General features: G+C 36.9%; 1 protein-coding gene across 1 annotated transcript in view; it reads left to right on the top strand.

The window, feature by feature from the left end:
• Positions 1-23,789, top strand: part of LOC135140928 (uncharacterized) — a 33,989-nt gene extending 10,200 nt beyond the window's left edge. Inside the window, exons 5-11 of the mRNA XM_064071668.1 lie at positions 16-1,392; positions 1,441-5,331; positions 5,371-5,451; positions 18,827-20,413; positions 20,461-20,682; positions 20,729-23,230; positions 23,276-23,789. Of these exons, the coding sequence (XP_063927738.1) occupies positions 16-1,392; positions 1,441-5,331; positions 5,371-5,451; positions 18,827-20,413; positions 20,461-20,682; positions 20,729-23,230; positions 23,276-23,595 (9,980 nt within the window). The 3' untranslated portion in view covers positions 23,596-23,789. The remainder of the gene's footprint in view (positions 1-15; positions 1,393-1,440; positions 5,332-5,370; positions 5,452-18,826; positions 20,414-20,460; positions 20,683-20,728; positions 23,231-23,275) is intronic.
• The last annotated feature ends 609 nt before the right edge of the window (positions 23,790-24,398 follow it).

Here is a 24,398-nt window from a genome sequence, read left to right as displayed (position 1 = left end):
CAACCTCGCTTTCAGTTAAAACAAACGAACACGAACCGGGCATCCAAGATGGCGCAACATTCGAAAATCAGGCAGCCATTTTTGAAAAAAACTTAGACGTACAGAGAGCACAAATCTTGTCAAACCACAACCGAGTTATCGCCGACCTATCAACACTCCTAAAAACCGACTTCCCGAAGTTGGTTTTCGATTTTTCCGAAACGAGTATCACAGGTTACAACTGCTTGATGCAAATTTATGTAGATGGCGTAAACATCGAAACAGTGGAACGTTTGATTCGTGGCAGCGACAAGTTCACCCAATTATCTCGACCGAGCGTTTTCGACTATGTCATCCACGGTGAGCACGTCGCGACGCACACGAATTTCGCCCTAAACCTCAACGATAACTCAGCTTTACTTACGAGTCGGTTGATCACACAATACATGTCTTCAGACCCCCGAATTTCCTCTTTGTTGACTATCATCAAGTTCTGGGATGACTTGTTTGAGGACAGGTTTACGAATAATCTCACGATTCCTCTAATGGCGATTTTTTATCTACAAATAGTTCATAAATTCCCAGACGTGCACACTTCCCCGGTACTAACTTTCTCAAACGACTTAAAGGATCTCGTGGTCGGGTTTTTTCGGTTTTACGACTCGTTCGATTACGTTAATTACGTGATTTCGCCGTATTTTGCTTCGCTTGTTCAGAAAACGCGGCTGTTGAAACCGTACGACTTGTCAGACCGACAGTACGTAGACCAGAGTGTGGACTTCTCCATTAGTTCGAGTATCGACGTCCAAGATCCGTTTCAGCTGTATAAAAATTTAACGATCGATGTGACGCTTTGTAGTCTAGGTGCTTTCACTAGGCGGGTTCGGCACACCCTACTTTCGTTACAAGAAACCCAATCTTTGTCTGTTTTGGTCACACGTCGGGAGACTTTCCCAGGGATAAGTCACACCCTTGAAAAAAAAGATACCCAAGATGCGCAAACGTGGTTACACAGTATTAAAGTCGTCTTAACGAAACTTTTAAAAGACGTGGTTGATTGTTCTAGTCTTAGTGAGTACGAAACTGGTGCCTTAGTTACTTGGGTGTGTAAGGGAGAGCGTAATGTTTTCCAACACCGGACTCACGCAGCTAAAAGACTGATTTTACCGTCTGGTATTACTGACTTAGATAGAGAAATTGGCGTTACAAGAGCGGTTAATGCGCAGTTCAGTCAGAGCATGACCCCGTGGGAGTTGGAGTTGGAACTTAGTGTGGACAATTCGAACTTGGTGACTCTGTGTGTGAAAAAAGGACCACCTGTACCGGGAATTAATTTCATCGGACACTTTCTCTATGTGCACTTAATGAAAGCTCTGGATGGTGACCTGGATGTTAAGCGACACTTACAACAAGGTATATAATTTCGTCCCGAAAATCGATACTAATTTTGATTCTTTGTAGTAACGGACCACCCGACGACAGATATTTTAGCCAATAGTCTTCAAGCCGTGTCATCCGTTGCCACTCAAGCCACCTCCATACGGACCACTTGTTACATAAATAAAGTCAAGTTTGCGCAAAATCGCGCCACCATAGAAAGTGACTTAAAATCAGCACTGGCCACTTTCACCCCAAAAAAAGTGGTCTTCAATTTCCGACTTTTGTCGTCAGAGAACTTAGGCATTTACATCGAGACCGAGCACCCCCTCCCCAAAATCCACCACCTAATTTCCAACAGCCACCTCTTTTCCGAAATTTGCGTAACGACGGACTTTATTAGGTGCACGCACGTCGAAACTAACCTCACTTGCGACTTAAACACGACCGATCGACTATCAGAAGCCAGAAATAACCTACTCAAGTACTACCTGGATTTAGACGACAACGTCTCGTCTTTGATGTACTTCGTCAGGTTCTGGGTGGATCATAATCGCTTGACCGGCATTCAGGGTTTTTCAAGCAACGCCATCTACATTATGGTCATTTTTTTCCTGCAACGACGGTACAAACTGCCGAGTGTGAAAGAACTCCAAGTCGGGGTACCACCCAACGACGGGTGCGCCTTCAAACAAGTCAAGTTCACCAGTCTCGAGCTGCGCAACGTCTCGATGTGTAGCTTGGTGCTACAATTTTTTGACTTTTACGGGAGTTTTGACTACATTTCGCTGATAATTTCGCCGTATTTGGGTCACCCGATTGAGAAAACTTTGTCAGTTGGGTCGGGTTTTTGTGTGTATGATTTTTTCAGCCGGGTGAACGTGTGTTCGGCTGATTTGTACTTGTGTGGAAAGTTCGCCACGCTTTGTCGAATTTCGTCGCAGTTGATAGTCGAAAGCGAGGAAAATTTTTTCCAGTGTTACATCATCGACCAGCGGACGTCGTTTTCCGTTCGAAGCGACATCAACGATGTTAGTGAAAGTGTTTATTTTGTGGAGCAGATTTTTACTAAAGTTTTTGGGTGCAGTATGGTGGTTTGCGACCGGACTGATACGTCCACTAGGTATCGATGTGGGGTGACCCACGATGTGTGGACCAGGCGGATGCAATGTAGGAAAAGCGTGACTGAAGCTCCGGACGCGTTTAACAGAGAATGCGCAGTCACGGCAGACGTAGTGACCAAGTTTCCGCAAAAGTCGTGCGGTAGTTTTTTCCTAAAAATCAAAACTAGTCAGAAGTCGATTGAAATCAGGCTTACGATGATCAACGACTTTCCGTTGATATTTCACATGTGTCACTTTCTCTACGTCACTTTTTACAAACCTCCGGGACCTGACGTCGCCAGAAGTCTCGAAATAGCGAACAAAACGTCGTGGGAAAAAACTAACCCGTCTGATTCCAACCTCTCTTTCATTATCCAACTGTCTGAAAAAAACCCCCGGACTTTCGCCTCTCAGCTATCCTTTTTTTATTCGACTTTCTGCACCTCTAACACCGCTTTACAAGTCAAAATAAATAGGATTGCAGCCGATTTGCGTTCGATTTTGAACCACAACAATATTTTATTTTATGGTTCGTGTCTTCTAGGTGTGCACACCCCCAACAGCGACATCAACATCCAAGTGTGCAATACTTCGTTGGAAACAATCGAGCAGCTGCTGCTTGGTAGTAACGACTTCACTGACGTTATTATGCGCCAACACGACTACATTAAGTGTGTACACAACCATACTAAGCAAAGTCTTACTTTTGCCACTAGAGACGAAATCGCTTTAGCCACCCATGAGCTACTCTCGTGTTACTTGAGCGGCTGCGACGATTTTTGCGTTCTTGTGTCTGTAATCAAACACTGGGCGCGTTGTTGCAACGTGATTAAAAGTATCACGGGTCACTTGATCACCTTGTTGGTGATTTTTTACATGCAGGTGGAACATAAGTTACCTTGTGTGGCAGACCACCAAAAATCTATTCCGACGATTTTCAGACACAATTGGAACACGGCGATCAGTCGATACAAAGGTTTTTATTTGAATAGTTTCCCGAAAGTGGCGATTCTCGACTTAGTCAAAGGCTTCTTCAAGTTCTACGAATCCTTCGATTATTTTTCGTACGTGGTGGCACCATTTTGTGGAACCCCGATTGCTAAAATTCGATTTCTGCAGCCTTTCGCGGTCCCGGAACAATACGAATTGTACAAGAATCAAGATCGTGAACTGGAAGTTGATACCGGGATGTGTATTCAGTGTCCGTTTGAGCATACTAGAAATCTTTCGACCTCGGTTCGGTACTCCACGGCAGCCACTTTTGCCACTCTGTGTCGACACGCGCTTTGTCGCCTCCAACAAAACGAAAAGAAAATGTTGTATGACGTGTTGATGTTTAACAATGTCCAGAATGTCAAGTTTTCGCTACCAAGACCCGCGCAAGTGAATCGAGACGCGTGGTTAGACTCGGTTAAAACCGTCACAGTTCGGATTTTGACTGACTTGTTGGGTGGGAAAATCGTGCAAGAAACGGTGGTTGGAAGTGCCACCACGAGGTACAAGTGTCAGGGTGTAGTCAGTGTGCTCGAGAATCGAGCGGCGATTTTGAAGAAAATTTCGGCTGAATGTAGTGGGAAAAGCTTGATTGATCAAGAAAGTGCAGTGAGTTCGCACATTTTGCAACGTAGTGATGCAAAGGAGCAGAAGAGTTGGGGGATCGGAGTACAAATAGTGGCCACGAAAACGTATCCAGTCAAGGTTTCAGTGTACTTTAGTGGACCGTTACAAATGACGGTTTGTCATTTTGTCTATACTAGGTTATTGAAGTTTTTGAATGGCGATCAAGACGCGGTACTAAAGAGGAAAAATGAAGATTTTTCGACTACTTCGTCCCCCAAAAGAAGCAAAGTGTGTGTAGCTAGCACGATTTCGTCCGAGAAGCAATCTACTTCTAGTTTTTCTCAGGAGAAAGCAGCAGCTGACAGTAGTTTGGAAGGGACTGAAGAATTGGAACGCAGTTGTGAAGATGACACGACGAAGATACAAAATTCTGTTAGCGGTTCTCCTGAGAAGAATGAAACGAAAAGTGCAGATACAAAATCGCCACATGTGTCTTCTGAATCTTCAACTGAAGAACTGCCAAATTCTGTGAGCGTTCCCACTGAGAGCTCAGTAGAATCTGCTGTCTCGTGTGACAACCAAACTACTTATGATTCTTCTGAGCACAGTGGAACTGAAGAATTGAAACACACTCTTGAAGATTCTTCTATCGTGACTAGTTCTTCCCCAAAATCAGATCAAAAACCGCAAGATGTTGATGCTTCTAACTCTTCAAGTGAAGAAATCGATAGAGCGTCAGTCGTTTCTTCACAGACAACAGAAGAGTCTGTGGTTGTAAAATCTGTTGCTTCATTTGAAAATCAAGGTAGTGCTACTTCTGAGAACAATTCACCAGTGCTGCCGTCTGATGATACTAATTTCTTGATAAATAGTTCTTCATCCAACGAAGCAGACATTGATAGTGTTTCATCTGTTTCAAAAAATGAAGAAGTATTTCAGGATGAAGTAGAATCCAATTCTTCAACTGAGAAACAAGCAGACGTGTCTGTAATATCTTCAGAAACAGGAGAAGGTGTTACAGACTCACTTTCTGTATCTTCTGTTGAAGAAATTGGTGCAGTTATAGAAGTTGAGATGTCTACAACACTAGCGACAACAGTTTCTTCAAATCAAGCAGACATAGTCTTGTCTTCTTCCTCAAGTGACACAACACCGTGTGAAGATAAAGATGAAATAGAAGAAGTAGAATCTAAAGACGTTGAAGTACGAACTTCTGAAGAAACAGGCTTATCTTCTTCCTCAAGTGACACACAACCTTGTGAAGATGAAGTGAAACCTACGACGACAGATTCTAGACCAGTTTCTTCTGAAAGTCAAATAGAATCTACTTCTGTTGTTAAAGAAGATATAGTCCAGGAAGCGAATTCTTCTAATGCCACTATTTCAAATCAGCAGTCGAAGCAAGTTGCTCCAAATCCAACATTCGTTCCCGGTAAGTAAAATTTTTTTAGATAAATCTGCATCAAGTTGGCTTTGAACGTGTCAACGCATTTTAATATAGTTACTAAACAGATCACCAGACTTTGACGTTTTTGACAGTTGCTGTCACTTTGCGTTAAGGTTAAGTACCAATAGGTACTATTTGACAGGAAGGTGTAGCAACCTTAAAGCGGGATTTATAAACTTGTTGTTGACGTTGAAATAAAGTCTACACATATTAAGAAAAAAACGGCAAAATATAAGCCCCGCCCACCCACCCTATCTCAATTCTGATGATCTTTACTTTATTTTTTCTCGACGTTTCATGACCCCTACGATATGAAATTACCCATGTCTTACATGTTATTCAAGGAATACTGTGTATATTAAAAAAAAATTAAAGCCCCATCCATGCCTGTCCTGATTTAAATAGTATTGAAGTTTTCATTCGTTGGCAGACCTAGGGGCGGAGCCTAATTTCAAAATCCATATTTCCATTTTAAACCTGTTTTAAGTTTATAAAAAGTAAAAATTATCACGATTGAGATGGGGTGCGTGGGCGGGGTTTATATTTTTTTCTTTGGACAACACGATATTCAAAAACATGTTTTTAATTTCTTGTAAAGAAACAAGTATTTTTCAGTTGAGCTCCGCCCCCTTGATTCACGGCGAATAAAAAAAAAATCATCACAATTGAGAGAGGGCGGGTGGGCGGGCTTACATCTTGTCCTTTGGTTTTAAAATGTATAGACTTCTTTTCACTATATGAAACTTAAAACATGTTTAAAGTGGAAAATTTAATTTCAAAATCCATATTTTGTTGCAAAATTGTACCATTTTAACGATGTTCTAAGTTTCTTGTTGTGAAAAGATGGCTATTTATATTACGAAAACAAAAACCAAAATATAAGCCCCACCCACCCGCCCTGTCTCAATTGTGATTTTTTTATTCGTCTTGAGCCAAGAAGGCGGAGCTTAACTGCAAAATCTTTATTTCTCTACGAGAAATTAAAAGCATGTTTTTGAGTATCGTGTTATTCAAGGAATATTCAGAAAAAATTAAAGTCAAAGATTAAGCCCCACCCATCTGTCTTAATCTAAATTGTAATGAAGTTTCCATTCGTTGGCGGACCTAGGGGCGGAGCCTAATGGCAAAATCCATATTTCCTGAGAAAAATGTACCATTTTAAACGTGTTTTAAGTTTTTAAGAATCATCCGAATTGAGATGGGGTGGGTGGGCGGGGTTTATATTTTGCCTTTTTCTCATAATATACATGGTATTCTTTGAACAACACGATACTCAAAAACATGTTTTTCATTTCTTGTAAAGAAATCAAAGTTTCGATTCTTCATTTTTCGATTTTTCGAATTATCGACTTTGCGTTTTGGTTTTTGGATTTCTCAATTTTACAATTTTTCGATTTCTCAATTTTCCAATTTTTAATTTCACAATTATTTGTTGGATATTTCTTTCAGTTTTTGCATTTTTAATATCTCGTTTTTCCGACTTTTCGATTTTTCGTCTTCTGGATTTTTCGAATTTTTATTTTTTGGATTTTCCGTTTTTACTTCCCGAGCGTAAGCAAAGGAAGTATTGTAATCGAGTCCGTCGGCATAGTCTCTACTTTTACATTTTCTCGATCTTTCATGACCCCTAGAAGACGAAGAAATAGGTCTCCCGTTCCCCTCTGTCTGCCGTCCCGGATTTTTTTTAGACAGAAAATCTCCGAAAGTACTGGGCCGAAATTTTGGTAAATAAATCCAATCTAAAATGTACAAAATATGATGAGTCTCTTCTCGTAATTTATCATTCCAGTCATATTTTTTGGATTTGGATATACAGGGTGACTCAAAAAATTTAATGAATGCGCAAATTTATTTTATTGATTTAATCAAGAAATACAAAACTGAATATTTTGGAATCTAATGCGAAAAAAAACATAATAGGCATGCAGTCGTCACGTTTCCGACAGCGAGGGAAGTACTGCCTAAACTCTTTGGACCAATTTTTTTTAAGTTTTCGATTTAAAATTTTTTTCGAATCCCAATTTGTGGTGTTTTCAATTTTAAATTCTTTAATTTTTGCATGTTATTTTTTTTTTTTTTTAATTTTTAGACATCATTTTTCATTGTTCAATCTTTCCATATTTTCAACTTCCCGATTTTCAATTTTTCATCTTTTCAATTTTTCGATTTTTGTGCCTCAGTATTAAATTTTTCGATGTTTTAGGTTTTTTGCTCAAAATTTCAATCTGAATAAATTTATTTTTCTTTTTGATGAAAACCTGAGAAAATAAAAAATGAAAAATTAAGAATTTGAAAAATAACAATTCTGGGACATGAAAAATTTTAATTAAAAAAATTGAAGAAATGAAAAATTGAAATTCTGCAAAGTTCGAGAAACTAAAAATAGATAATTTCAAAAAATAAAAAAAATTTAAAAATTGTAAATCGAAAACTGAAAAAATGAAAGTTGTAATATCAAAAAACTAAGATTGAAAGTTTCAAAAAATAGAAAATGCGAAAAATTAGAAAAATCGAAATGAACTGATCTAACTTGGCTTGATAAGAGCTGACCTGACTTAGGCCAACCTGACTTGAGTCAACATGACTTAAACTGACTTAAGCTGACCCGACTTGAACTAACTGGACTTGGTTTTCCGATTTTTATTTCAAGTTTTCAAATTAAATTTTTTTTCGATTTGCAATTTTTAGAGTTTTCAATTTTAAATTCTTCAGTTTTTCGATCTGCAACTTTTCCATGTTAAAATTTTTTCATTTGTAAACGTTATGATTTTTCATTATTGAATTTTACGATTTTTCAGTTATTCGATTTGCAATTTTTCAGTTTTGTTTCAAAATTTAATTTTTATAAAACAATATAAATTTTTCTTTTTGTTGAAAAACTGGGAAAATGGAAAATTAAAAATTAAGAACTTGAAATATTAACCTTTAAAAAAAATCGAACAATTGCAAAGCAACTTGTAAGATCGAGAAACTGAAAATTACAAAAATAGAAAAATTGTAAATCGAAAACTGGAAAAATGTAAAACTGTAATATCAAAAAACGGCAAAACGGAAAAGCTTCAAATCGAAAAATTAAAACCTGAAAAACTGAAACATCGAAAAATTGAAAAGGTGAAAAATTAAAATGTTCAAAAAATTGAAAAATAGAACTGAAGTGATTTGATTTGATTTAAAAATTTATATGTATGTAGTGGGTGACAGTTTGTCAAAATTATTTTTCACACTGGCCGAGAAATTGCATATTTTCGGGGTTAATTTTGCTATTTTTGGACAAACTGAATTGTTTTTCATAACTTTGTTTATAGGAAAATGATTTTCGGTTTAATTTTGACATATCAATACATATTTAAACAGGATAAATGCTCCACGTTGGCCACCAACTAGCGAAATTCGTCAATTTCGTGCAACTTTGCTCTAAATATTTGAATTCTTTGACCTCGATTGTTGATGCTCAGCAAGAACCACGGGAAGGTCTGGAGCAAATCTTGCCAGGATAGGAGAGGGCTAGGAATTGTTAATGAGGGAAGAAACGTTATACAGTACAGTACAATTTAATACAATACATAATACAGGTACCTACAATCTAGATCGATACAGCTACATTACAGGATACAGATACAATACAGGATACAGATACAGATAAAATACAGTTGCATAGTTAGTACCCAAGCAAGCACACCGATGGAACTCTGAACGAAATCTATTGGTCGCAGCGCTCACACGCCCAAGGGAGAACCCAGCCGCATAAATCCAAGGCCGACTGACCTCATCCTTATAGGATGATGCGACCCAGCGTCTAAGGGCCAACAGAACCCCCCCAGACCAAAGCGTCTGACGACATGGAGAATTCAGACTCGGAACCAAAGAATGCACTGTTGCAAAATGAATACCCAAGCAAGCACACCGATGGAACTCGGAACGAAATCTATTGGTCGCAGCGCTCACAAGCCCAAGGGAGAACCCAGCCGCATAGATACAGGGCCGACTGACCTCATCCGTTTAGGATGATGAACCTCATCCGTTTAGGATGATGACCCAGCGTCTAACGGCTAACAGAACCCCCCAGACCAGAGCGTCTGACGACATGGAGAATTCAGACTTTGAACCAAAGAATGCACTGTTGCAAAATTAATAAATTAATACCCAAGCAAGTGCACCATGAAAACCCACAAAGCATTTGCACTGTTGCGAAATTAAGTTAGTAACACTACACTATATACTACAATTTGGTTGAATTACAAAAGTTACAATATACACAATACTCCACGTTTGCCACCAAAGAGCGATGACTGTGCTCGCTCGTTGTTGTTGCCCAGCGAGAACCAAACAATACGAGGAGGTCTGGAGTTTGTCTCGCCATGAGAAGAACAATAAATTTGAAATTCGCGAACACGGGCTACTTTTAAGCCAAAACGGAGCTCCGAATGCTCCGATGTTGCTGCCACCATACCGAAATCAAAACTAACCGAAAACCGCAATATTTGTTCAGTGATGTCATCGAACATCACGATGAGATTAGAAACATTATTTTTCATATTTTGACCGGAAAATAGCACGTTTTTAATATGTTCATGATTGTAGGAAAACGGTTTTAATTACATTAATTAATACTTAAAATTAAAACTCCAACCGTATTTACTCCGTTTTCGGGCATTTTTGGAAAAATGCACACTTTGTTCCGTGTTCACAGCGCTAATGCAGAATATTGTCATTAATATTTATTAGCAATTAATTAGAAATTCGCGAAAACGCGCTCCGAATGCTCTGACGTTGCTGCCACCAGACCGAAATCAAAACTAAACACAAAGGACCGAAGGTGGTCACGTGACAGTGACAGTGACGTCATGGTGCGTCAGCATGAGATTGCTAAAATTATTTTTCATACTTTGGTCGGAAAATTACACTTTCGGGGCTAATTCAACAATGTTTAAACAAATTGAATTGTTTTTAAAAATTTCGTGTTTGTGGGAAAACGGTTTTCAATTGAATTGTTTAAATATCATTTAATTGTGTCATGATAGTTCGTTAGCAGCGTTTGCACGAGTTGATTTCATTAATAATTGTAAATCTGTCATTTGTCGCCATTTGTTATTATACACAACGACAAATTTTAAAAATAAATAAATAAATTCGCCACTTGGTTGCGGAATTGTTTCCTTACTCTCCTTATTGCGAACAGACGTCTTCACACGCTGAAGGTTCGACTCAAACTGCCGAACAGTGGCCGCTGACCTGTATATATACCGGTTGGCTGACGCAATAACACGTTCGCGAATGTTCGAGACGCTATTCCTTTGTTTGAATAGGTCGTGACGTCCGATTCACGACGTCACGACTTTGAATCTTTAATTTATCAATGTATTATTAGCAACTAAAATGTTTATATAGATCTTTTTAGACATTGTTTGTTTATATTTGTTAATTTACAATGTACAGGCTTAAAAATCGGTTAAATACCGGATGGCTGACGTCACAAGACGTTCGCGAATGTTCGAGAAGCTATTCCTTTGTTTGAATGCGTCGTGACGTCACGATTTGCGACGTCACAATGTGAATCTTTAATTTATCCATGCATTATTAGCAACTAAAATGTTTATATAAATCTTTTTAGACTTTGTTTGTTTATATTTGTTAATTTACAATGTACAGGCTTAAAAATCGGTTAAATACCGGTTGGCTGACGTCACAAAACGTTCGCGAATGTTCGAGACGCTATTCCTTTGTTTGAATACGTCGTGACGTCACGATTCGCGACGTCACAATGTGAATCTTTAATTTATCAATATATTATTAGCAGCTAAAATGTTTATATAAATCTTTTTAGACTTTGTTTGTTTATATTTGTTAATTTACAATGTACAGGCTAAAAAATCGGTTAAATACCGGTTGGCTGACGTCACAAGACGTTCGCGAATGTTCGAGAAGCTATTCCTTTGTTTGAATACGTCGTGACGTCACGATTCGCGACGTCACAATTTAAATCGTTAATTTATCCATGCATTATTAGCAACTAAAATGTTTATATAAATCTTTTTAGACTTTGTTTGTTTATATTTGTTAATTTACAATGTACAGGCTAAAAAATCGGTTAAATACCGGTTGGCTGACGTCACAAGACGTTCGCGAATGATCGAGAAGCTATTCCTTTGTTTGAATACGTCGTGACGTCACGATTCGCGACGTCACAATCTGAATCTTTAATTTATCAATGTATTATTAGCAACTAAAATGTTTATATAAATCTTTTTAGACTTTGTTTGTTTATATTTGTTAATTTACAATGTATAGGCTAAAAAATCGGTTAAATACCGGTTGGCTGACGTCACAAGACGTTCGCGAATGTTCTAGAAGCTATTCCTTTGTTTGAATACGTCGTGACGTCACGATTCGCGAACCGATTTTTGAGTTTCCCGATTTTTAATTTTATGATCATGCGAAAATTTTGCTACTAGAATTTGTCTTTTTTTCGATTTTCGTTTTCCAATTTTTCAAGTTTTCACTTCAAAATTTTTCGATTTTTTGAGGCCAAAAATTGAAAAATTCCAAAATTTTTCAAATGGTGTATTTTTAATTTGTTATTTTTCCAATTTTTCGATAGTTCGACTTTTCAGGCCTCGATTTTTAATTTAATTTTGTAACTCAGTTTTTTGATGTTACAATTTTTTGATTCTTGAATTTTCAATTCAAAAATTATAAAATCGTAACGTCAAAAATTGGGAAGCTGAAAAAACGTAAAAATAATATTTTTCATTTTCTAGATCTTACAAGTAGCTTTGCAATTTTCTCTTTCTTCAATTTTTTTATATTAAATTTTACTGTTTAATGTTCCTAAATTTTAATTTTTCAAATTCTAATTTTTAATTTTCCATTTCCTCAGTTTTTCAACAAAAAGAAAAATAAGTTTATTAAGAATGAAATTTTGAAACAAAATGGAAAAATCGAAATATGGTAAGACCGAAAAATTGCAAATCAAATAATTGAAAAATCACAAAATTAAAAACTGGGAAGCTGAAAAATCGAAAAATTCAAAAATTAAAAATTAAAATCTCTACAAATTAAAAAATTTTAACATGGAGAAATTTCAAATAGAAATTTTTTTAAATGAACAACTTTTTAAATAAAAATCGAAAAACGGGGTCAGCTCAGTTCAATTCAGGTCAGATAAGTTCAAGTCAGTTTAAGTCATGTTGACTCAAGTCAGGTTGGCCTAAGTCAGGTCAGCTATTATCAAGCCAAGTCAAGAAAAATTCAATAATGAAAAATTATGTTTACAAATTAAAAAATTTTAACAAACAATGTCTAAAAAGATTTATATAAACATGTTAGTTGCTAATAACACGTTGATGAATTAAAGATTCACATTGTGACGTCGCGAATCGTGACGTCACGACGTATTCAAAAAAAGGAATAGCTTCTCGAACATTCGCGAACGTCTTGTGACGTCAGCCAACCGGTATTTAAACAATTTTTTAGCCTGTACATTGTAAATTAACATTAAATTAATTATTTATATTACGCATCATTGAAAAATTGGAAAATCGAAAAATTAAAAAATAAATTGAAAAATCGAAAATTTAAAAATTCCGAAAATTGAAAAATTGAAAAGCCGAAAAGTCAAAAATTCTAAAAATCGCAAAATTGAAAACACGTAAAATCTAAAAATGAAAAGCCAAAAAATCGAAAGATTGAAAAATCGAAACATCAAAGAATTGAAAAATCTAAAACTTAAAAATTCGAAAATTGAAAAATTGAAGAACTGAAATAACGAGAAATCGAAAAATCCAAAATTTAAGAATGAAAAATCAGAATTTTTTCGAAAATGTTGCTTCGTGACCATCAACATGCTATATTTTTGGAATCAGCGTCTCGAAATCTACGTCCCTGAATTTTTTCATAATTTTTAGACAACTTTTTTAAAATTGAAATTTTTTAATGGTCCCCCCTTCGCTTTTGACGTATCTCTTCAAATAAGCGAGAAAATTGCAAATTTGTCTTTTTTGGAATTTTCAAAATTGGTCCGTCGTCGTCCGTCGTTCATAAAGTCGTTAATATCCAAAAGTTGCAAAAATTCCAACAAGTCAAAAGTCAAAAACAATCCAAAAAAATCCAGAAAAATCATAAAAATCCAGAAAAACTGAAAAATCTAAAAAAAATAAGTGTTTTGGGTCGGGGGCTATCAGTGGTGTCTCGCCCGAAGCCGTCGTCGGTCGAATTTTTTTCGATTTTTTTGGATTATTTCGATTTTTTGGATTTTTTTAAATTGTTTTGAATTTTTTCGGACATTTTGAATTTTTTGGACTTTTTAAATTTTTTTTTCGATTTTTCTGAATTTTTTGCAATTTTTGGATTTTACTTTACGGACGACGAACGACGACGGACGACAATGGTCCCCCCTTCTTTAAATAATGTAAAAATTTTGAAATTTTCGTAACTCAACTAACTACATTTTTTTATGTATTTCGAACTCTAGAACTCATTTCCGGCTTCTGTTTTGATACCTGCAACCGTTTTTGCAGAATCGACCGTTGAAATTTCGAAATATTTGAAATTTTCAAAAATTCGCATTTCTCAGCGATTTTTTCGAAAATGTTGCTTCGTGACCATCAACAAGCTATATTTTTGGAATCAGCGTGTCGAGATCTACGTCCCTGAATTTTTTCATAATTTTTAGACAACTTTTTTAAAATTGAAATTTTTTAATGGTCCCCCTTCTTCAAATTTCGCAAAAATTTTGACATTTTCGAAACTCAACCAAACACATTTTCTTGTAGATTCGAGCTCTGGAATTCAAATCCGGCTTCGATTTTTTGATACCTGCAACCGTTTTTCCAGAATCGACCGTTGAAATTTCGAAATTTTCGCATTTCTCAGCGATTTTTTCGAAAATGTTGCTTCGTGACCATCAACATGCTGTATTTTCGGAATCAGCGTCTCGAGATCTACGTCTCTGAATTTTTTCCTAATTTTTAGACAACTTTTTTAAAAATGAAATATTTTAATGGTCCCCTTCAAATTTCGCAAAAATTTTGACATTTTCGAAACTCAACTAAACACATTTTCTTGGAGATTTCGAGCTCTAGAACTCAAATCCGGCTTCGGTTTTTCTTACCTGCAACCGTTTTTCCAGAATCGACAGTTGAAATTTCGAAATTTTTGAAATTTTCAAAAATTCGCATTTCGTACTGATTTTTTCGAAAATGTTGCTTCGTGACCATCAACATGCTATATTTTTGAAATCAGCGTGTCAAGATCTACGTCCCTGAATTCTTTCATAATTTTTACACAACTTTTTTAAAAATGAAATTTTTATAAGGAAATATCGATTTTGTAATTAGGCTCCGCCCCATAATTGCAAAATCCATATTCCTTACAAAAATGTACCATTTTATCAACTTTTTAAGATTCTTGTTGTGAAAAGATGACTATGTATATTAAAAATATATATATAAGCCCCGCCCACCCACCCTGTCTCAATTCTGATGATCTTTACTTTATATTTTCTCGACGTTTCATGACCCCTACGAGGAATTAAAAACATGTTTTTGAGTATCGTGTTATTCAAAGAATACCAATGCATATTAAGAAAAAATTAAAGCCAAAGATTAAGCCCACCCATCTGTCTTAATCTAAATAGTTATGAAGGTTTCATTCGTTGGCGGACGTAGGGGCGGAGCCTAATGGCAAAATCCATATTTCCTGAGAAAAATTTACCATTTTAAAAGTGTTTTAAGTTTTTAAGAATTATCAGAATTGAGGTGGGGTAGGTGGGCGTGGTTATATTTTGCCTTTTTCTCTTAATATACATGGTGTTCTTTGAGCAACATGATACTCAAAAACATGTTTTTAATTTCTTGTGAAAAAATCGAAGTATCGGTTTTTCATTCTTCAATTCTTCGATTTTTCGAATTATCGACTTTGCTTTTTTGTTTTTTCGATTTCTCAATTTTCCATTTTGTTAATTTCGCAATTTTTGGATATTTCTTTTAGTTTTGGGATTTTTTAATATCTCGTTTTTCCGACTTTTCGATTTTTCGACTTCTGGATTTTTCGATTTTTTTATTTTTTGGATTTTCCGTTTTTTGGCATGTCGATTTACTTTTTTTTTATTATTTATATTACGAATCATTGAAAAATTGGAAAATCGAAAAATTAAAAAATAAATTGGAAAATCGAAAATTTAAAAATTCCGAAAATTGAAATATGGAAGAACTGAAAATTTGAAAAATTCAAAACGGAGAAATCGAATCTGAAACATCAAAAAGTTTAAAAATAAAATATCGAAAAACTGGCAAATCCAGAAAATGAAAATTTTCCAAAATTGAAATGCTGAAAAACCGGGAAATCGAAAAATTGAAAAACCTAGATGTCGAGAAAACGAAAAATCAAAAAATTGAAATATTCACAAATGAAAAAATTGGGTAATCGAAACATCAAAAAATTTTAAAAAGCAAAAAATTGAGAAATCGCAAAAATCAAAACTTTAAAACAACGAATAAATGTCGAAAAATTGGGAAACCAAAAAATTGAAAAATCTAAAATTGAAAAATTGAAGAACAGGTAATATCGAAAAATCGAGAACTCGAAAAATCCAAAATTTAAGAATGAAAAATCAGAAAATTGAAGAATCGAATAACTGAAAAATCGAGAACTGAAAAATGAAATTTTCAAAAATTCGCATTTCGCACCGATTTTTTCGAAAATGTTGCTTCGTGACCATCAACATGCCGTATTTTAGGAATCAGCGTGTCGAGATCTACGTCCCTGAGTTTTTTCAAAATTTTTAAACAACTTTTTTAAAATTGAAATTTTTTAATGGTCCCCCCTCCAAATTTCGCAAAAATTTTGACATTTTCGAAACTTAACTAAACACATTCTCTTGTAGATTTCGAACTCTAGAACTCGCTTCCGGCCTCGATTTTTTGATACCTGCAACCGTTTTTCCAGAATCGACAGTCGAAATTTCGAAAGTTTTGAAATTTTCAAAAAATCGCATTTTGCAGCGATTTTTTCGAAAATGTTGCTTCCTCACCATCAACATGCTATATTTTTGGAATCAGCTTGTCGAAATCTAAGTCTCTGATATTTTTCATAATTTTTAGACAAGGTTTTTAAAATTGAAATTTTTTAATGGTCAAATTCTTCTTCCGTCTTCAAATTTCGCAAAAATGACATTTTCGAAACTCAACTAAACACTTTTTCTTGTAATTTTCGAGCTCTGGAACTCAAATCCGGCTTCTGTTTTTTAAAATTAAAAAATTAATTGGAAAATCGAAAATTTAAAAATTCCGAAAATTGAAAAATTGAAATATAGAAGAACTGAAAACTCAAGAAATCGAAACAGAAAAAATCTAAAAACTGAAAAATTGAAATATAGAAGAACTGAAAACTCAAGAAATCGAAACAGAAAAAATCTAAAAACTGAAAAATCGAAAAATTGAAAACACGTAAAATCAAAAAATGAAAAGCCAAAAAATCGAAACATCAAAGAATTGAAAATCTAAAACTTAAAAATTCGAAAATTGAAAAATTGAAGAACTGAAATAGCGAAAAATCGAAAAATCCAAAATTTAAGAATGAAAAATCAGAATTTTTTCGAAAATGTTGCTTCGTGACCATCAACATGCTATATTTTTGGAAACAGCGTGTCGAGATCTACATCCCTGAATTTTTTCATAATTTTTAGACAACTTTTTTAAAATTGAAATTTTTTAATGGTTCCCCCTTCGCTTTTGACGTATCTCTTCAAATAAGCGAGAAAAATGCAAATTTGTTTTTTTTGGAATTTTCAAAATTGGTCCGTCGTTCGTCGTTCATAAAGTCGTTAATATCCAAAAATTGCAAAAATTCCAACAAGTCAAAAAGTCCAAAACAATCCAAAAAAATCGAAAAAAATGTAAGAGACCAAAGAATTCAAAAAGTCCAAAAAAAATCCAGAAAAGTCGTAAAAATCCAGAAAAACTGAAAAATCTAAAACAATAAGTGTTTCGGGTCGGGGGCTATCAGTGGTGTCTCGCCCGAAGACGTCGTCTGTCGTCGTCGGACGAATTTTTTTCGATTTTTTTGGATTATTTCGATTTTTTGGATTTTTTAAAATTATTTTAAATTGTTTTGAATTTTTTGGACTTTTTTAATTTTTTTTTCGATTTTTCTGAATTTTTTGCAATTTTTGGATTTTACTTTACGGACGACGAACGACGACGGACGACAATGGTCCCCCCTTCTTTAAATAACGTAAAAATTTCTCAGCTAAATACATTTTTATATGAATTTCGAGCTCTAGAACTCAAATCCGGCTTCGATTTTTTGATACATGCAACCGTTTTTCCAGAATCGACCGTTGAAATTTCGAAATTTTTGAAATTTTCAAAAAATCACATTTCGCAGCGGTTGTTTCGAAAATGTTGCTTCGTGACCACCAACATGCTATATTTGTGGAATCAGCGTGTCGAGATCTACGTCCCTGATTTTTTTCATAATTTTTAGACAACTTTTTAAAAATTGAAAAAATTTAAAATCGAAAAATCGAATCGAAAAAAAATCATCACAATTGAGATAGGGCGGATGGGCGGGGTTACATTTTACATTTTTGTTTTAATTTGTGTAAGGAAATATCGATTTTGTAATTAGGCTCCGCCCCATAATTGCCATTGCCATGCAATGTACCATTTTAACCACTTTTTAAGTTTCTTGTTGTGAAAAGATGACTATGTATATTAAAGAAAAAAAGGCAAAATATAAGCCCCGCCCACCCACCCGATCTTAATTGTGATGATCTTTACTTTATATTTTCTCGACGTTTCATGACCCCTACAGAATGAAAAAAATAGTCTCGGGTTTCCGTCTGTCTGATATATTTTTTAAAGAAGGTGAAACCTTCTCGATCTGTCTTTTTACAGAACAAGAAACTTTCTTGGGGGCCCCATGTGTCTTTTTTTTTAATGAAAGTGAAACCTTGGGGGCCCCAAGTATCTTCTAGTTCTAGTTCAAGGGCGAAAGAAGCTCTGTCGAAATAACGTTCGACCAATTTTTTTATTCGTCGTAAGCCGAGGGGGCGGAGCGTAATTATTATACAAAATCCTTATTTCTCTACAAGAATTAAAAAATATGTTTTCGAGTATCGTGTCATTCAAAGAATACTTACGTATATTAAGAAAAAAAACAAGCCAAAAATTAAGCCCCACCCATATTCATCCCAAGCTCAATTGCGATGAATTTCTCATTCGTTGTCAGACCGAGGGGCGGAGCCTAATTTTCTTTCTTTCGTACCAACGTAAACCCCGACTTGATGCAGATTCATCTGAAACCCATTCTAATCCGGTTATAAATTTAACCTAGTCTGTTCACGGTGTCTTCTTTATAGAAGAAGCAAAGCTCGCCGTCCTCAAAGAAACCCAAAATCAACCAACCTTCGCAGCACAGACGTCCCACTTTTGCACTAAGTTACTAGTAGGCGAAGCCACAATCCAAGCCAATCAGATCGCCATCAAACACGACTTAAACACCGCCATGGGGGGCGTTTCGCTCGACAGAATCGACTTCTTCGGGCCGTCGAGTACCTTCATGTCCGTCGAAGGCAGCCACTACTACGTCAACGTCAACTTACCGCGGCCGCGCGACTTCAAACCCCCCAAGCACCAACTACTTAAGTACTACATACTCAGAAGCGGCAAATTCTGCGAAATTCTAGCATCCCCGACTCAGAGTGTGGTGAAATGTAAACACAAAGAAACGAACGTCGAATGCGTAATCCACACCGACAACGAGCTATCAGTTTTCAATGGCCGCCTCATCAAGTACTACGTATCTCTAGACCCCAAGTTGCGCCAGCTGTTCTTCGTGATTACGTGCTGGTGGAAGTTCAACGACGTGGAGGAACGAACGTCGTTCTCGATTTATGCTATATATTTAATGATAATTTTCTATCTCCAACAAGAGCCTTTGAAGCTGCCTAGTGTGAGTAGGCTCCAACAGAACGCTTGTCCGGTCTATAGACAGACGTGGAATGTGGCCTTTATACCGTCGAGATTCCCCAATCAAGCTTTGAAAGCCGCAACAATCAAAGACTTGGTGTTCGGTTTTTTCAAGTTTTACGCGACTTTCGATTTTTACTCTTACGTAGTGGCTCCTTTTGTGGGTTTGGCCGTCGATAAAGTCAACTTTTTGAAACCATTTCGGCTGCCAGTGTGTTACAAGTCTTTTGTTAAATTGGGTGCTAGTTTGACTTTCGGGATGGGGGCCTGGATTCAAGACCCGTTTGAACACACTAGGAACGTCACGGATTCTGACAATATCGTGTACGTTGATAGATTTACGTCACTGTGTCGGGTGGCTCTTGTGGGGAGCTCAGGTGAAAACGAATTATTATATAGATTAATGAGTCCGGGTGTCAAGATTGACCATGGGGTTGAAATCGAGAAAGACGAGACCTGGGAAGAGCAAAAGTGGATGCAGAAAGTTAAAAATGTGCTGCTGAGTATTTTAAAGAAAATTTTATACTGTGAGGTTGTTTTGATTGACCAGAAGAAGATGAACGTGGATGGTGGTACCAAAGGGGTGTTTGAACGCACTGTGGTCACTTGTAAAGGTACCAAAGAGGTGTGGAATGGTCGAGTTAATATTGCCAAATTGTACGAAACGCACATCCCTCTCGGTACCAACTGCTACACCTCCGATAAGTTTGTGTCAAAAATTATAATGAAGGATTGTCAACGCGTTTCCACGTTCGGGTTAAGTGTGGAGATGTTGTTCACGCGGAACCCAACGACCGTGAAGATCACAGTGTTAGAAGAGCAACTGTCACACTTGACCCATTTTCTTTACACTAGAATGTTGGCAGTACTGGAAACGTCGCAAGTCGATCGACAAATTTGGAGCCCTTTGCAGTTCCGTATCGAGACTAAGTCGCCCCCCAGCGCCATCTGCGAGCCCTACAAAATCTTGGTTAAAGGTAAGTAAGAAAATCGTGTTAGCATGATCGCTGTGACACTTTTGTAGACAACATCAACTACGCAATGATGCTCCAAATGCACGACTATTTTTCAAATTTTGGCAAAATCGTGGAAGTGAAAGTCCTGGGTGAGGACACAAAACTGGCGCTTGAGTATTGTTTCGCCGATCGTGACGTCTATCTTTTGGTTATACAAAGCGAGCACTTATTTTTAAAAAATAAGTTGAAAATAATTCCGCTGGCTCCGTTGAAAACGACAATTCCGAATGGTAAGTAATTCAAATTGTTGATAGTGAAATTAAGTCGCTTTTGTAGCTAAATTTAAGGACCGGAGACTCGAGATAGTGCACGGCGTTGCCAAATTTACCACCTTCCAACAACAAGTGGACGACTTGTTGTGTCAAGTTAATTCTTACAAAGAAAAGGCTGAACAAAAGTACAAACTGATTTTAAACAACTTTGGTACTACTTTGTCTGGAAAGTTTACCTGTAGCGACGTTGTCGGTACGAATTTGGCTGCCGTGGATGTTAGTACTGACTTTGTAGAAGTGTATGTTGAACCCGTGACTAAGCCTGAAAGTTTGAAAGACTTGATTGACGCCAGTGGCAGTTTTTACTCAGTGTCGCTCACTAGTGACACCTTAATCACTTGCAAACACGTCAAAACTGAACTTAAGTGCCACCTACGAGTCAACAAGTTGACGATGAAGCGCCGTCTTTTGATCCAGTATTACTTAAGTTTAGACGCTAAAATCCCGAAGTTTGTGACTTTGGTTAAGTTTTGGGTGGACTATTACGACTTAGTTGACGCTTTCACAGACAGCGCGATGTATCTTATGGCAATTTTCTACCTACAGCAACAACCGTATAACTTACCTTGTGTTAAAAATCTCCAAGACGGGGTAACCCCAGAAGTCACTGAAGGTTGGAATTGTGCCTATGCTGAAGTCCCCGAATTCACAAACCCCGCACTGGAATCTGCCACAATTCTAGATTTACTAAGCGGCTTTTTCAAGTTTTACGCCAATTTTGATTACGTTACAAACTTAATTTCGCCATATTTCGGTTCGCCTATCCCTAAAACGAGTTTTTTGAAACCTTTTACCCTCCCCGACGGGTTTGAACAATTCCAAACCCTCCGAAAAAACCTCGACGCGAACTCGGGTGTTTTCGTGCAAGACTTTTTCGACCACCGGCGCAATCTTGCAAGTTCGGCTTCTCTGAACTGCATGGGGGGCTTTACCAATCTTTGTCGAACGTCGCTGCAGCTCATCAACTCCGACGAGAACTTTCTCTTATACAAACTACTGATTAACGTCCAGCGGCACATTTTCGAATACCCTGAGTTCGTGATCAATAAAAATGACGAGCGAAGCGAGCAGGGGTGGTTTCAGGGTGTTAAAACTATGACCGTGAAGATTCTGACGGACGTTTTGGACTATAAATTGTCGAAGGCGGTTTTTGGGGGTGAAGTGGTGAGTTTTGAGTTCGTCGGGCAACATAACGTGTGGAATGACAGGGTTAAAGCGATGAAGAAGCGCTCAGGGCGGCGAGGGGTGGATCGAGAGGTGGCGATTAGTTCCCGGGTTGTTCGGGACGCTCCCGAAAAAATCAACTGGAAACTGTTTCTGGATTTGTTTTTTTTGAAAGACCCGTGTCGCGTCAAGGTTATTTTTAGACAGAAACCGGGCTGTTTTAATGTGTTTCACGTCTGTCATTTTCTGTACACGAAGTTGGTGATGTTTTTGGAGGAAATTAAGGATGACCCAGAGGAAATTGGCGAGGTTTCAGGGGTTGACGATAGTGACAAGAAATTAGTTCCTGAGGAAGAGGAAGACGACGATGTTCCGTCCGACTTCTTCGACGACTTTGCGAACGAGGATTTCTTAGACGGGTTGAACATTCTGGACGACAAGGTAGCTGAAGTTGCGAAAATCACGAAACCCGATTATCACAAAGAGAACGAATCCAACAACAAGAAAGTACTTAAGTCGAGTGACAAAGAACGGTCTTCGACTGAGAACGAGTCTAAAGACAAAAAGATGTTAAAATCGGGCAAGCAACATAAGGAACGGTCTTCAGTTAAAGATGGGTGTGACGATGATAGAATATTGCAGCCTGGCCATGCGCTCAGGGAACGACTGAGACTACGAGACGAACGACGCGAACGTGCCAGGTCTCGAATACGCTTGAAGTCAAAAAGTCGGTTTGAATCTAGAGATAGATCTAAGATAAGTTCGAATAGTACAGTCCGGAAGTACATCACGACCACGAGTCGGATTGTTATTAAAACTAGAGTGAGAAGTAGAACACCGTCACCGTGTCGTTCCAAACGGGAAAAAAGAAGTAGAAGTCGAGAGTGTCGTTCCAGAAGACTTCCACACAGGTTTACCACCAGAAATAGAACTAGATCTCCTTCACCGTACAGTTCGAAACGACGAAAAAGAAGCAGAAGCCCCGATTATCGCTCCAGAAGGCGCAGTTTGAGCAGAGGTTCCAACAAATCGCCTACTAGAAGGGTCCTTCCACAGAACTCCTTGCTGGAAGAAATCAAGAAAAAAATCAACGAGGTTAAACCTCGTATCGCTTTGCCCAGGGTACAACCAGTACCAATGACTCGTGTTCCTCTGATTCCTAACCCACGCCCACTTTACAACGAAAATTTTGTTGTGGCTACTCCCGTTCCCTACCAGCAACGAGTATTAGCACCCATACCGCTAATTCCGCTTCCAGAAACTACGCCTTCAGCTGAAACAACCCAACGAGATACATCTGCGAATCATTCAGTTTTTGCCCATCTCCAGAAAAAAGCTAAAGGTAAGTGAATGAGTTAGATGGCACCAATCACAAATGTTTTTGTAGTACTTCGGCGCTGTCACGATTTGACTCAATTTCTGAACCACAATCCGCGTCCGACTTGTTTGACTAAATCCTTGCCGAAATTGTCTACGTCGCCAAGGTACCAGTCGCCGGTGAAGACAGCGCTGGATCTGTCGTTCAAGTTTACGTCACCGCCGGAGCAACCTGTCAAGGATACCTACGCGGAGGCGCTCCACAAGGTTGTGGAACAAGCCGGAATGGTGAAGGAAGTTGGTGTCAAGAGAGACAAAGTCGTGGATAAAGTTACCGAAGTCCTGGAAACGCTGAAGAAGGCCTTGTCTGACGCAGTACAGAAGGAATGAATTGTGCCATAAAACTTAGTCAATTCAAATTTTTTAATGTCTATAATTTTCTACGTACTTAGTTCTATCCAACTAAAGACTCATTTTTTGAAAATCTATCATTTTCTACGTACTTAGTTTTATCCAACTAAAGACTTATTTTGTTTTTTGTAAATAGTTTGATTCCTATATGAATGTTATATTATTTTTGTATACCGTATTGTTAATTCTATTGAAAATACATTATTATTTTTATCCCTTTTATTGTCTACCAACCTACAGAACGAATCCAAAATTGAAAATATCGATGAATTGAGAAACCCAGACTTTTAGAATTTCCAAAAACTGAAATGTTGGAAAATTGAGAAATCAAATAAAGAAATTGTAAAACTGAAAAAGTGAATAATCAAAAAATGTACAATTTAAAAAATCAAAAAATTCAAAAATAGAAATATGGAAGAATTGAAAAATCGAAAAAACGAGAAATCGAGAAACCGAAATAAAAAAATCGGAAATCGATATGTCAAAAATTCTAAAAAGTGAAAAATTTTAAATTAAAAATCCCAAAATTGAAAAAAAGGAAAATCGACAAATCGAGAAGTTCAAAAATCGAAAAATTGATAATTCGAAATTGTCCAAAATCGAAAACTCCGAAATCGAAACGTCAAAAAATCTAAAAAGCGAAAAATTTTAAATTAAAAATCCCAAAATTAAAAAAAAAAGAAAATCGGCAAATCAAGAAGTTCAAAAATCAAAAAATTGAGAATTCGAAATTGTCCAAAATCGAAAACTCCAAAAATTATTTAAAATTAAAAAAATCGAGA

The sequence above is a fragment of the Zophobas morio genome, unplaced genomic scaffold, assembly GCF_036711695.1.
Source record: "Zophobas morio isolate AGI-343-1 ecotype UQ-CSIRO unplaced genomic scaffold, CSIRO_AGI_Zmor_V1 ptg000041l, whole genome shotgun sequence".
Classification (NCBI taxonomy): Eukaryota; Metazoa; Arthropoda; class Insecta; order Coleoptera; family Tenebrionidae; genus Zophobas; species Zophobas morio.
The sequence above is the reverse complement of the archived record's forward strand: the minus strand, read 5'-3'. Positions and strand labels throughout refer to the sequence as shown.